This window comes from Balaenoptera borealis (assembly GCF_965194805.1).
Source record: "Balaenoptera borealis genome assembly, chromosome: 2".
Taxonomy (NCBI): domain Eukaryota; kingdom Metazoa; phylum Chordata; class Mammalia; order Artiodactyla; family Balaenopteridae; genus Balaenoptera; species Balaenoptera borealis.
The window spans coordinates 170,555,284-170,569,477 of record NC_138867.1 but is presented as its reverse complement, the minus strand read 5'-3'; the positions used below and the strand labels follow the sequence as shown (position 1 = coordinate 170,569,477).

General features: G+C 45.4%; 1 protein-coding gene across 21 annotated transcripts in view; it reads right to left on the bottom strand.

Annotated features, from left to right (window-relative positions):
- Positions 1-9,175: 9,175 nt before the first annotated feature.
- MGAT1 (alpha-1,3-mannosyl-glycoprotein 2-beta-N-acetylglucosaminyltransferase) overlaps positions 9,176-14,194 on the bottom strand; it is a 75,087-nt gene continuing 70,068 nt past the window's right edge. For 19 of the 21 annotated variants that reach the window (XM_082379425.1, XM_082379442.1, XM_082379424.1 and 16 more), the window contains one exon: positions 9,176-11,722. In XM_082379425.1, coding sequence (XP_082235551.1) covers positions 10,254-11,597 — 1,344 coding nt within the window. In that variant the 5' untranslated portion in view covers positions 11,598-11,722 and the 3' untranslated portion in view covers positions 9,176-10,253. Of the gene's footprint in view, positions 11,723-12,523; positions 12,637-14,194 lie in introns of all 21 variants that reach the window. The other 2 variants (XM_082379434.1, XM_082379433.1) reach the window with 1 other exon arrangement.

Here is a 14,194-nt window from a genome sequence, read left to right as displayed (position 1 = left end):
AAATCCAATTTATCAACTTTTTTTCCTTTTATAGATTGTACTTTTTTTGGCTTCCTGTCTAAGAAATCTTTGTCTAGCCCCAGTTCTCAAAGATTTTCTCCTATATTTTCTTATAAATATTTTATAGATTTATATGTTACATTTAGGCTTATGATCTGTTTTGAGTTAATTTTTTTTAAATGTGAGGTTTATGTTTTTTGTTTTGGGGAGCATATATATGGATGTCCAGTTGTTCTAGAGCCATTTGTTTAAAAGACTATTCTTTTTCACTGAATTTCTTTTGTATCTTTGTCAAGAGTCAATCAGCCATATTTGTATGGGTCTATTTCCAGACTTTGTATTCTCTTTCACTGATCTATGGGTCTCTCCTTTTACCAATACCACATGGTCAAGATTACTGTAGCTTGTATAAATCTTAAAAATCTGGTAGTGTGATTTCTCCATCTTTATTCTTTTCAAAATTATTTTGGCTTTTCTATCAATTTTGCCTTTCTGTATAAATTTTAGAATCAGCTTATCTATACAAAAACACTGCTGGGATTTTGACTGAAATTACATTAAATCTATATAAGTTTGGGGAGAACTCACATGTTTATGATAGTGTGTCTACTAATCCATGAACATGATATATCTCTTCATTTATTTACATCTTTGGTTCCTTTTATCAGCATTCTGTAGTTTCAGCATGCAGATCCTATATAAGTTTTGTTAGATTTATAGCTAAGCATTTATTTTCTTGGAGCTGTTATAAATGGTATTGTCCTTCTAAAAAAAACAAAGAAAGAAGATATGGTATATATATACAATGGAATATTACACAGCCATAAAAAGAATGAAATAATGCCATTTGCAGCAACATGGATGGACCTAGAGATTATCATACTAAGTGAAGTAAACCAGACAAACATGTGATATTGTTTATATGTGGAATCAAATAAATGAACTTATGTACAAAACAGAAATAGACTCACAGACATAGAAAACAAAGTTATGGTTACCAAAGGGGAAAGGGAGAGAAGAATAAATTAGGAGGTTGGGATTAACACATATGCACTACTATATGTAAAACAGATAACCAAAAAAGACCTACTGTATAGCACAAGGAACTATACTCAATATTTTGTAATAACCTATAAGGGAAAAGAATCTGAAAAATAATATGTATGTATATAGATATATGTGTGTATATAACTGAATCACTTTGCTGTACATCTGAAACTGACATGACATTGTAAATCAACTATACTTCAATTTTTTTAATCAAAAAAAGGAATCTGAGAGATCAAAGTGAAAAAAAAGTGGGCAGAATACCTGAATAGACATTTTTCCAAACAAGACATACAGATGGCCAACAGGCACACGAAAAGATGCTCAACATACTAACCATCAGGGAATAGCAAATCAAAAGCACAATGAGATATCACTTAATACCTGTCAGAGCACCTATCATCAAAAGACCAAAAATAGCAAGTGTCGGCAAGATGTGGAGAAAAGAGAACCCGAATACACTGTTGGCGGTTATGTAACTTAACACAGCCACTACGGAAAACAGTGTGGAGGTTCCTCAAAAAACTAAAAATCCAGCTATTCCATCATGGGTATATATCTGAAGAAAACAAAAGCCATAATTCAAAAAGATACATGCACTCCAATGTTCACAGCAGCATTATTTACAATTGCCAAGATTTAGAAGCAACCTAAGTGTCCATTAATGGTTGAATGAATAAAGAAGATGTGATATATATATTTAGTTATATATCTAGGTATATATATATATATATATACACACACATATAATTATATATCTAGTTATACATATAATTATATACCTAGTTATAGACATAGGTATAGATAGAGATAAAATGGAATATTACTCAGCCATAAAAAGAATGACATTTTGCCATTTGTAACAACATGGATGGATCTGGAGAGTTTTATGCTGAGTGAAATAAGTCAGAGAAAGACAAATAGCACATGTTTTCAGCTTATCTGTGGAATCTAAAAACAAACAAATGAATGTAATAAAACAGAAACAGACTCACAAATACAGAGAATAAACTAGTGGTTACCAGTAGGAAAAGGAGTAGAGGGAGAGGCAATATGAAGTAGGGGATTAAGAGGTACAAAATACAAGGTATAAAATAAATAAGACACAATATAATATGTTGCACGGAGACTATAGCCAGTATTTTATAACAACTTCAAATGGAGTATAATCTACATAAATATCGAATAACTATGTTGTACACCTAAAACTAGCATAATACTGTAAATCAACTATACTTCAATTAAAGAAAAAAGTATTCCCTGTCTATGTGACTTTGCCGAACATCAGAGTAGACCAGGAAGGAGGGTGTTTTGAAAAACAAGAACGGGGGCCGGAGACCTGTCTAGGTGGAGCTTGTCTATTTCCACACATTTGTAGCTCAAAGAACTCTGTGTGGCCTGGGGCAGGGCAGTTGTCTGGTATCCACTGAAAACTGGGTCTGACATTGTGAGCAGTGGCAGAGGTCAGGTATTTAAGAAGGCTTCCCACCTGCTAGTGGAGGTAAGATGAGAGCAGGTCCAGGTCAGCTTAAATGGAGAGCACTGAGAGAGATACATCTCCTCTAGATGTCATGTCATGGATCGCCATGTGCCAAACAAGCAGAGGGTTTGAGACTGTTTCACATTCCATAGTATGAGGCTCTGGAGCCCCTTGAGAAGGAGCTGTGTGACATAAGGCAAAGTGAGGCAACAAGACAAGACTGTTGGCCAAAAAAGCTGAGAGCGACACGGTCCCATCTCTTCATTGCATGTCAGCCCACTCTACATTGATGCTTCCAGTGTTGGGAATGTTCAAATGCTCATTCCCTCCTTCACTCCTCTCCCCACACTCTTACCACAAAGCCAGACTATTTTCCTTGAAATTTTCCTGATAGAAGGGGTATGACAATCAACCTTGAAAATGTTTAATTACTTTATTCATTCATTGTAACTTTAAAATCACTTCAGTTCCTGTCTAGCGTGGAATGGAGGCAGACAACAAGGTAATTCAGTGTGAGCTCACTGCGATGGCTATTTGGAACTCCTGAAGCAACAGGCAGAATACTACTTCCAGGGAAAGTGTGACTTTCTGTGGGGAGGGAAGGAGGGAGGGAAGAATAGAAAGGGAGAGAAGGAGAATATTCTTTTTAGAAATCTTACAGAGGCCTTGTTGTATAAATGTGAATACGTGAATTTACTAATTTTCAGTAAGGCAGAAGTTGATAGAAAAAAGAACAAATGTGAAGTGAATTTACACCAGAGACCCTAGAAGGTGGGAAGTATAAAGAAGACAAGATGTGGTTGGAGAAAAGGGGATAGGGAGGATGAATCAAAGGAAGGGAAAAAAAAGAATCTAGGAAAAAACAGTCAGTTCAGTTTGGGGAGGGAGGTGTTGGAACCACATGTGTGTGCCGTGTAACCAGATGTAGAACTGCCAGGGTGTGGATTGGGGCTGGATGTCCATCTCTTATGGACAATAAAAGGGAGCAATAGAACAAGGAATGGTAGGTCAGACTAGCTGTTTCAGGTGAGGCCTCGCCCAAGCCTTTTTTAAAATTTATTTATTTATTAATTTATTTATGGCTATTTTGGGTCTTCGTTTCTGTGCGAGGGCTTTCTCTAGTTGCTGCAAGTGGGGGCCCCTCTTCATCTCGGTGCGCGGGCCTCTCATTATCGCGGCCTCTCATTATCGCGGCCTCTCGTTGCGGAGCACAAGCTCCAGACGCGCAGGCTCAGTAACTGTGGCTCACGGGCCTAGTTGCTCCGCGGCATGTGGGATCTTCCCAGACCAGGGCTCGAACCTGTGTCCCCTGCATTGGCAGGCAGATTCTCAGCCACTGCGCCACCAGGGAAGCCCCTCGCCCAAGACTTTGATGAAATCCCCAGGTAGGTGGCCATGGGGCTCAGGTCTGCAGTTTCAGAAACTCAGGTTTCTTGACTTATTCATAAATCTGAGGAATCAATGCAACCAAAATTCCCAAAAGACTATGTAAATGAAAATTCCACTCCCTGACAATTCACACTACTGTCAGCAGAGGGCGCCCCTGCCCAATGAAGACCAAATGCAAATTAAAAACTTGCCTCAAGGCAGTTAATCTGGGCAGTGGGGTTATGGATGAACTTTGTTTTCTTTTTATTTTTCTACATCTTACAAGAGTTATACAATGAAAATATACACTACTTATAAGATCAGAAAAATTATGGGAAAATAAGATTTATTCTGCAACTTTCTGTCAAATGGTATAGAAAGTTATATATATTTGCCATATTACAAAATATTAATTGTCATATCATCTCAATGGAAGGGATATGAGTCTTCTTCTTGGTACCAGTCTTTCAACTTCTCTATGGGCTTGAAAATTTTCATAATAACAACTTGGGGAATATTTTGAATATAAATTTGAAAAAAAAAAAAAAAGCTTGGGGAGGAAAAAAAAGATATTCACATCTATTAATTCAAGGACCACTTCTACCTAAAAAATAGAGCCAGTCTCCTAGATAGCAATATCCTCACCGCTAGGGATTGATGAGTAAATGTTTAAAAATTCTTATTCTCAAAATATTTGTTTAAACATTCCCTTCTGGTTACATAAAATCTTACATTTCAGTGACAGAACATAGTACCTAAGACCACCAGGTACCACTGTCCCTTAACAAACTACCCCAAAACTTGGCATCATGAAACAACTGTTTTATTTTGCTCCCTATTTGTGGGTCATAAATTCAGGAAGTGTTTGGCTGGGCAGTTGTCACTTGGGGTGTCCCATGCAGTTTCAGGTAGGTGTCAGCAGGGCAGCAGATGTCCAAGGATCCCCCCGGGCTGAATATACAATGTGGCTGTAGCCTCTCCAGCAATGCAGTCTCAGGGTCACTGGACTTCTTACAAGGCAGCTCCACACAGCTCAAGGCTCAGAATTTGTGCAGTCCAGCAAACGAGGCAGAACCCAGCTCCCCTTTCATGACCTGGGGCCTCACTCCTGCCCACTGCATGATTTCATGTAGGCCAAGGTGGCTGGTACCACCATGGTAAGAGAAGTTTTAGCTGAACACATGGCTGCCTCTTCATTTCCCTGTCTCCCCTGCAACTGGGGGGACTAGACCAAGTTCTGGTGACTGGGAGATGCGGGAAGGAGATATGCACAAATTCTAGGTTTCATTCTAAAAAGAAAGAGGCTTGCCCTCCCCTTCTCTTTCCTTCCTATCTGACTGGATCCAGGGCACCATCTTTGACTGGGTACTGGGAACCATGTGTTGACGATGGTAGGACGAAGAAATGGAAGACTGAGTTCTTGGTGGGTGTGAATCTGCTGTAGCAGCCTCAAAATACCACCCACCTGGACTTCTGAGTGAATGAGAATTAAAACATCTTATTTAGGCCACCATCGTGTTGGGTTTCTGTGTTTCGGCTACCAGACTCGATACACTATAAGGTAAAAGTCTGCTGCTTTTAATACAAGTGCATCTCCTGGATGGGACACACAGATCCTTGTGAAACAGAGCAGGACCCCGTGGGGCCTTTCTGGGGACAGATCTCCACCACCCCCACTCTCGTTGTGAAAAAGCTTTAGCTTTCTAGGCCTTCCCTGAGTTCCAAAGAGCAAATTTAATCAGCGAAGTGAGAAAATGCAGAAGCAACGGAAAGCAGTCAAGCAAGATTCTGTGCCTCAAGACAGGAGATACGGTGTCTGTCCCCATACCAGCAAGGGCCCTGACCTCTGCTCGTAGGTGGAGGGTGTGTGGGAGAACAGACAGAGATTCAAGGCCCCAGCTGGGCTGTAGGCAAACCCCTGATCTCTAAGGAAATCCTTTCAGGTAGCCTGGAGTCCCAAGTGTTTGTTAAAGATATTTAAGGAAGAGGGTAAATGATTAAAATTATGGTGAAGGTGAATATTTGACATGGTTATACGTAAATGTTTAACTTACATAAAGCTAAATAAATATTTATGTAAATTTATGGCTTTTATAGGTGATTTACCTATTTATCTACATATGGGAGAAAGAAGCCTGATAGGAGTAAACAGAGACGGGACTAGGGGTGGGTATGTACGTGTGAATGTTTTATTATCTGCTTTCTGATTTCTAAAATGAATATATTTTGCTTCTGTAACAAGAAAAAAAGGAAATGATACCTTTCACTTTACAAGGTTGTTGTATCTAACAATCTAAACCCAGCACACACACCCCCAAGCTCCCCTTCCCCCGACCCCACCTCCACCGGTCCCAATCCCCATCCTCAACTCCACCGTCAGCCCTACACCTGGCCCCCTACCACGCCCCCAGGTGCGACCCCTAGCCTTGGTCCGGTTTTGAACAAATCCCAGGGGATCAACCCAAGGCTCAGGGGGACCCTGGCCAGAGACTGTATCCAACACATCTGTCCACACCGGGATGACTCAGCCCACAAATAAAATCCCACCTGAATGACCCAGATAAGAGAAGAGGACGTAGGCAGAGAGACTTGTGCAGTGGAGGGAAGGCGGAAACAGCAGTGGTTGGAGAGAATGGCAGGAAATGGAGGAGGAAGGGCTTTGGGTCACTGGCAGAGGCTGAAGGGCCAAGGCCAAGGCGCAGGAGTGGTGGGATGGCCCAAGCTGTTTCTGGGCCCACAAACACACCAGGTCCCCGTGAGGCCTCCTGTAGGCAGCTGAGACCGGACAAACCCTCCGCCCACAGGGACTTGCAACCTGCAAGCACCTTGCCAGTCAGTCCCCGACGTTTCAGTGAGGGCCTGAGGTAGGAGGTAGATGGGCCCCTGGGCTGGACAGCTGGTGTTTGTCAAGTGGAGTGAAACTGGAGCTTTTTTTCACCCAGACACTCCAAGGCCAAAGTTAATGTCAGGAGCTGAGCTCTGCTGGAGTAAAGAGATAAGATGACCATTCCTGAGATCAAGGAGACCTCCCTGACTACACATGCACAGAAAGGCTCCTAGGGGGTCAAAAAGGAGGGGGTGCCACCCCACAATAGGTGATGCCAAAACTCCCACAGGCCTCTGTGCTGGAATCCATCTTGGCAAAATGTCGTGCACGCATATGGGGAGGGTCCTAGGGTAGGTCAGGTGTGGGAAAAGAAACAAGATAATTGGCCAAAGGTAAACAAAGACCGGGAAAAACTGCCTTATATAAATGATTTAACTGTCTTTTTACTGTGCTCCTCCACACTAGGGAGGACACCTACACCCTTTCTCTCCTGGTGTATATTTCTGCCTTGCTTCTGTCTTAAATAAATCAACAATTTCTCTGTGTGCTCTCCCACATGTTATGCTGTGTCTCTGATAATAAACTTTGTACCTGTTTTTTTACAGTTTTTGCCTCATTGAGAAATTCATATTTCAAATGGGGCAAGAGCCAGGGGAACTTTGCTTCTAGCCTCTGGCCCCTGGTGGTCTAGAGGTTAGGATTCCTGGTTTTTCACCCAGGCTACCCAGGTTCAGTTCCTGGGCAGGGGACTAAGATCCTGCTTTAAGCCACCACTCACTGCTGTCTCCCGAGATCAGGCCCACCCGGCCTGGGAGCTGTGTTGAGCTGGGTGAGCTCTTTGGTATTATCTTTAATCTCCAAAGTCAAGGTTAGCAGAATTCTGAAGGATTTAAGGACGCCATGTTTTTCCATTTGGCATGTCCCCTTGCTTTGTTATCCACAGGAGGCTCACGCTCCGAGGGATGGCAGCATGCACACATGAATCACACCTGAGGATGCCTTGGCATAGTGAACGTGGCCTCTCTGGGGACCCACGTCTAAAGGAAGAGAAACAGGACACAGAGACCCCCTGAAAGGGTTCCTCACTTGAGGAGAAACCTGAGAAACCAGCCTGAATCTTCTGAGGGTCTCCTCCTCTACAATCTCCCTGGGAGGGCTGCCCTCCCACCCCCACCTGCTGTTTGGCCTGGGAGCCCAGGCCCACCCACCAACCTGGAGCCTGTGGGAGGGGAGACCAGAGTACAAGGAAGGCAGAGGAGAAGGCCTCGGAGGAAAAGCTGTAAAGGATAGAAAGGGAAGGGTCCTGATTAAGTAGTGATTAACAACATGGGTTCCATTCAAATCCTGGCTCCACCCCAACCAAGTGTGTGGCCTTGGGCAAAGGACCCTCTCTGTGCCTGTCACCTGTAAAACAGGAGCAATACTTAACTACCCATGATCTCTTTGAGGATTAAAGGAGTTCATTTTAATTTGTGGAGCGCTCAGAACAATGCACTTGGTAAGCAACTGTTAAATTAATTTAGTGCTAAGAACATGGATTCTGGCAGCCAAAGCACATCTGGCCCAATTGTGTCGAGACGGAGAGCCTTGCAAATCGCGGATAATGATCATCTCTCTCCCCCAAAACAGGGTTTAAACATCCGTCTAAGAGCACGTGGGAAGACAAAACTAGCTCTACAACGATCTGAAAGGTTAAAATGAATGTCTGACTCTGGTTCACTTAGCCCAGAAAGGAGGCCAGAGTTGCTCCCTCAGGGACCTGGTGACATCCCCTTCTCCACAACTCATCCATCTGGTGTGAAGCTCGAGGATGGTTTCTGTCAACAAAGTCACCTAGCCCAGGGTTTTCAAACCCACTGATGAAATCAAGTTGGTAGGTCACAAGCAGCATTAAAAAAAAATTAGTGGAAAATAGAAACTCTCAGGATAGTTTCAGGCGAAGTTTGCCATTTATGTGTGGGTGTTTTGGGTGGCAGTGTAAAAGGCATTCTCACACTCTTAGTGCCACAGCCAGTGTTGATCCAGCTGTCAGCTCTGCATCCTGGAAGGTGCTGGAAGGTGCCTAGGGAATGCTGCCTGGGCCAGCAGAGGGCATCCCACACAAGGTACCCATTTCAGGAGGGACTGCCTGCATTCTCTCTTGGACCAGGCCTTGAGGGCCCCACAGCCCAGCTCTAGGGAAGATTAGCACTAGGGGAGTGAAGCCTTGGGCCCTCTCCACCTCCAAGCCTGGCCTTTCTTTCCCACCTAGGCCCCTCCTTAGCTCTCCTTTGCCTTTTCTCCTACTCCCTGCTCTTATCTTCCCATCATCTGCTTTCCTTCCTCCAACTGACCTACTTCCTCTCGCCTGTGCAGACCCTTCCTTTAGTCCTCATTCTTTTCCTTGCTTCCTCCACCTTTCTCCTCCTTTTTCCACCCCCAACTCCTTTACCAGGACACACAAACACACACAGTTTTTCGACAATTCAGGCTTTATTTTTGAAAATAATTCTGTAGCTTCAACTTTCTTCCATGAACTGAGGTCAGGCAAGAAAGAAAAACACACACGTTGCTCTCCAACCCGCCATCTGCGTCCTGATCTGTGCACACGGGAAGGGAATGCTTGGGGGAGAAGGGAAGGAGGCTGGGCTGAATGGTCTTGGCTGCTCTACCTCACACCGAGAGGGCCTCCAGAAGCCACGGGCCGGGCTAGCATGAACCGTCCCAGAGCGACGGGGAAAGGATTGGTTTTTAGAAAGGACGGGATAGGGGGCAGTCTGTTTCTTGGAGGAAGGATGAGGGAGGGGCGCCCCAGCACCCAAGGCTTTTCCCCCCACCCCAGCAGGTGAGCTGAGGAGAGGTTCTGCTTGTCCCCTTCACCGTTTCATCTTGGAATCACGAACTGCAGGGAAAGAAGAGCTGAGAGGAGGTCAGGGATAAAGGAGAGGGGGAAGAAGAGAAATACAGGCAGGAGGGAGCAACCCTGACAACCTAACAGCTCCGCCCAGACCCTGAGGATGATGAAACCCCTTTGGTTAGTCTCATTTTGGCCACAAGTACATCTCCTTCTCACATAATCCAGCCTCCCACCTTGCTCCAACTGCGGGAAGGTGGAGATGGTGGGGGACAGGTACAGGAGGAGGGCTCATACTCTGGCTAGAATAGCCAGGACAGGGAAAAGAGGCCTCATCAAGAGAACTAAAGTTGCCAACCTCTCCACAGATGTCCTAGGAGAAAACCTGGAACGTGGATTTTTGTGGCCCCAACAAGCCCAAGTCTCTCCCTACCACACAGTGGTTTCCTGCTTAGTAACTCCCCCAACATACCCCAGAAAGATTCCCCTGATTTGACCCCCTTGAGAACGGGAGAATAAGCCTCACCTTATCATCTGTGCACTTGAATGCCACTCAAAGAAAGAAAAAAAAAACAAACCAGAAGATAAATGGACCCAAAAGAGAAACACAAGAGAGGATGATGCAGCCCAGGGACTGCGGTCCCATCTTAGGCCATGATATGGCCAGGAGAGGCCCCAGGAGGGGCAGGCAGGTGCTGCTAATTCCAGCTAGGGTCGTAGCCGGCCCAGGTCTGGGGTGGGGCCAGGTGGACACGGCGGCCCCGGAACAGGAAGCTGACGATGCCCTGGTAGCCGGCCCTGGGGACACCGGACTTGAGGTCATCCATGACTCCCAGGGCCTTGGCGAAGGCCTTGAAGCTGTCCCTGCTCGTGTACTGCACCCGCACCTCCCCCAGCTCACTCCGCTCACTGGTCCTCAGTTTCTCCACCTGCAGCAGGGGAGCACTGTAGACACGTGCAAGGAAATCCCTGTCATAGGCCTCCCGTCGCAGGTAGGACAGGTCCAGCTGGGTGAAGGGCACGAAGTGCTGGTTCAGCTTGATAAACTTGAGGTGCTGGTCAAAGAACTGCCCATGGCTCACACCTTTGCGGCCAAAGGTCATCGTTCTGGAGATTTCAGGCCGCACACAGGCCCGGCCCTGCCGCTGCTCCGGCCGGCGCATCCAGTCGTCCCAGAAGGCCTTGGGCCACTTGGGCTCCAGCTCAGCCCAGAGCTCGGCCAACAGCAGCCAGCCCAGGCCAGGGAAAAAGTCTGTGCGGTAGAGCAGCTCAGGCTTGCTTGAGTCCACCATCTGCTCCTTGCCGTTGTCGTTCCAGGCGGACACACACCAGAGGGAGGGGTCGGCCCTCAGCAGCGGGTACGTGGCCTGGAAGTACTCGAAGAAGTCTGGAGCCACCTCCAGATCATCCTCCACCACCACCGCCGCTGGGAACTTGAACTTGTGAAAGACCTGGCCCAGCGCCCAGCGGTAGTGCCGAGCAATCTTGTAGTAGCCCTGGAACTTCCGGTGGTCGGGTGGCACCGCGATGTTGCTCAGGTCAGGCTGCCGGATGTGCGTGATGGCGCTGCCGTAGGAGGCGATGACCTGGGCTGTCTCCTCATGCCCGCAGTCCTGGCTGACGATGACGGGGAAGCGCTCAGCCGAAGGCCGATAATGCAGCAGCTTGTCCAGGCAGCGCCGGACAGTGCTGCGGTCACAGGCGATGACCAGGATGGGGATCACAGCCGGCGGAGAGGTCACAGGCGCTCGCGGCAGGACAGGCGGGGCCGCGGTGGGCGCCCTCCACCGCTGGCTCCACCTAGCATGATGCTCCCTGATCTGCTGCAACAGCCCCCGCTGCCTCTCCAACTCGACCTCGGCGTCCTGGGCCAGGCGGATCACCTCACGGGTGAGGCTGGCGGGGTCGTCATCGAGAGCACTGTCTGAGGGCAGCCTGCCAGGCGCAGGGCGCGTCCAAAAGAAGAGGAGCAACAGGGCGTTCCAGGCCACAAAGAGGATGGCGCCCCACAGCACAAGCCCTGCAGACTGCTTCTTCAGCATCCTGGCCCCCGCGGGGGAGGCGGGCAAGGCTGGGGCTCGAGGCTGCCCTTGGCTTGCCCGGCTCACGCTCCCACAGTCCTAGGGATGTTTCCTCTGGGCTCCAGGCTTAGGAAGCAGCCACGCACCTGAGGAGAGGAGAAAAACAACCATCATCACAAGGCGTGGGGCTGCCCTGGAGTGGAAGAATGGGGGGCAGAAACAGATGAGAAAGTGCAGGACAAGGAAGGCCAGGAGGTTAACTCCAAAGCTCTCTTAAAAGATAGCTGCCTGCGGGCTTCCCTGGTGGCACAGTGGTTGAGAATCTGCCTGCCAATGCAGAGGACACGGGTTCGAGCCCTGGTCTGGGAAGATCCCACATGCCGCGGAGCAACTAGGTCCGTGAGCCACAGCTACTGAGCCTGCGCGTCTGGAGCCTGTGCTCCGCAACAAGAGAGGCCGCGATAGTGAGAGGCCCGCGCACTGCGATGAAGAGTGGCCCCCGCTTGCCGCAACTAGAGAAAGCTCTCGCACAGAAACGAAGACCCAACACAGCCAAAAATAAATAAATAAATAAATAAATATTAAAAGATAGCTGCTTGTTCCCTAATTTGGAGGGTCCATCTGTGTGGAAGAACAGGATTAGGAGAGCATGTTCCCGCACTCCAAAATGAGTTCATGAGTCCTCTGAAAAGCAACGTGGTTTTTTTTTTTGGGGGGGGGGTGGGTGGTGGTGGTGTAGAGAGTGATGTTGGTGGAAGACAGGAAGCAAAGGAATCCCACTTCTCCCTTCCCTACCTGACAGATTTTGTTTATTATCATCTTCTATCCAGAGTTTAGGAGAGGTGGGGGTTAGACCATCTGCCTCCCATGCCTCAAATCAAACTGCCCAAAGATTACTGATTTTAAAACTCTAATATCACACCTCAGGGCTAAAGCCAGCACCTTACCTAATGAGGAAGCACCAGAGGCATTCTCACGAAGGTCAGGAGCAAAGCCAAGCCACCCCAGATCTACACGACTGTTTAACGTTCTGTTGGAGGGATCAGCCAACGCAACTGGACTGCAGAACACAATTATAGGCAGAAAAAGTGGAAAAGAAGCAAAAGTATCTCAATGTACTGATGCTATGAGAATATGCCTGGAAAACTCTAAGAGAATCAATGACAAATCCAACCTAAACAATCAAAGAATTGAGCAAGGTAGTGGGATATAAAAATTAACATGCAAAAATCAATAGCCTTCATATCCACAAATAATAACTCATTAAAAAAACAACAAATGAGAAAACCCTATTTATAACAGCCATGAAAATGATAAACTATTTAGGAATTTACAAGAAATATTCAAAAACCGACATGAACCTATAATTCCTATAATTCCCGAAAAGACACAAAATAAGACTTAAATATCCCTTGTTCTTGGTTGGGACATCTCAGCATCATCAAAAATCTCAATAAAAATACTTTTTTATAGAGCTAGACAAAAGTTCATAACAGAACATCTAGGAAAATGATGAAAACGAATGAGCAGTGAAGAGGGACTAGCCCTACCAGATATTAATATACTAAACATTACAAAGCCTCTATAATTAAAAGTATGTGGTGTTGGCATGTAAACAAACAGATCATCCAAAGGAATAGAATTTAAACTCCAGAAATACACCCAACTACACGCAGAAATCTAATGTATGATAAAGGGGATACTTAGAATTACTGGCGCAAAAAATGGTCTTATTAATAGTGCTACAACAATTATATAGCTACTTGGGGAAAAAAAATAAGATCCATACACAAGAATAAATTCCAAGTGAACTAGACATCTAAGTAGAAAAATAAAACCATACAAGTGCTGAAAGAAAATACATGTCAATTCCTCTATAACCTTAGTATAGGGAAAGGCTTTCTAAGTATGACTTAAAATACAGATACAGTAATAAATAAAACACTTTTTGCATGGCTAAAAACACCATAAGCCAAGTCAAAAGACAAATAACAAACTGGGAGAGAATATTTGCAACATACATCACAAATAATACACCAATACCCTAACAGACAAAGAACTTTTTAAAAACTGAGGGGAAAAAAGGCCAAAACTCTTGTCTAGAAGACTAGGGCAACTCACACACAAAAATATTAAAATGGTCCTTAGACATATGAAAAGGTATTTAATTTCACTCATGATAAGAAAAATTCTAATTAAAACTATACTAAGATAACATTTCTCCACCCATCAGACTGGCAAAAATTCAAACACTTGTCCTATTCTCGTAACAGAGTCAGCTGAAGAACAGAAGTTCTTGATTTTGATGATGTCCAATTATCAGGGCTTTTTTCTTTTATGAATCATGCTTTTGGCGTTGTATCTAAGAAATCTTTGCCAAAGTCACAAAGATTTTTCCCTGTGTTTTCTTTTTTAGGTTTTATAGTTTTAGGTTTTACATTTAGGTTTACGATTCATTTTGAGTTAATTTGTGTATATGGTGTGAGATATGGAACTAATGTCCTTTTATAGCAGTTTGGCAGCTAGCCAAAATGCTAAACAGAGAGTTACCATATGACCCAGCAAGTCCACTCCTACATACAGACCCAAGAGAAATGAAAACATATGTCCATACAAAA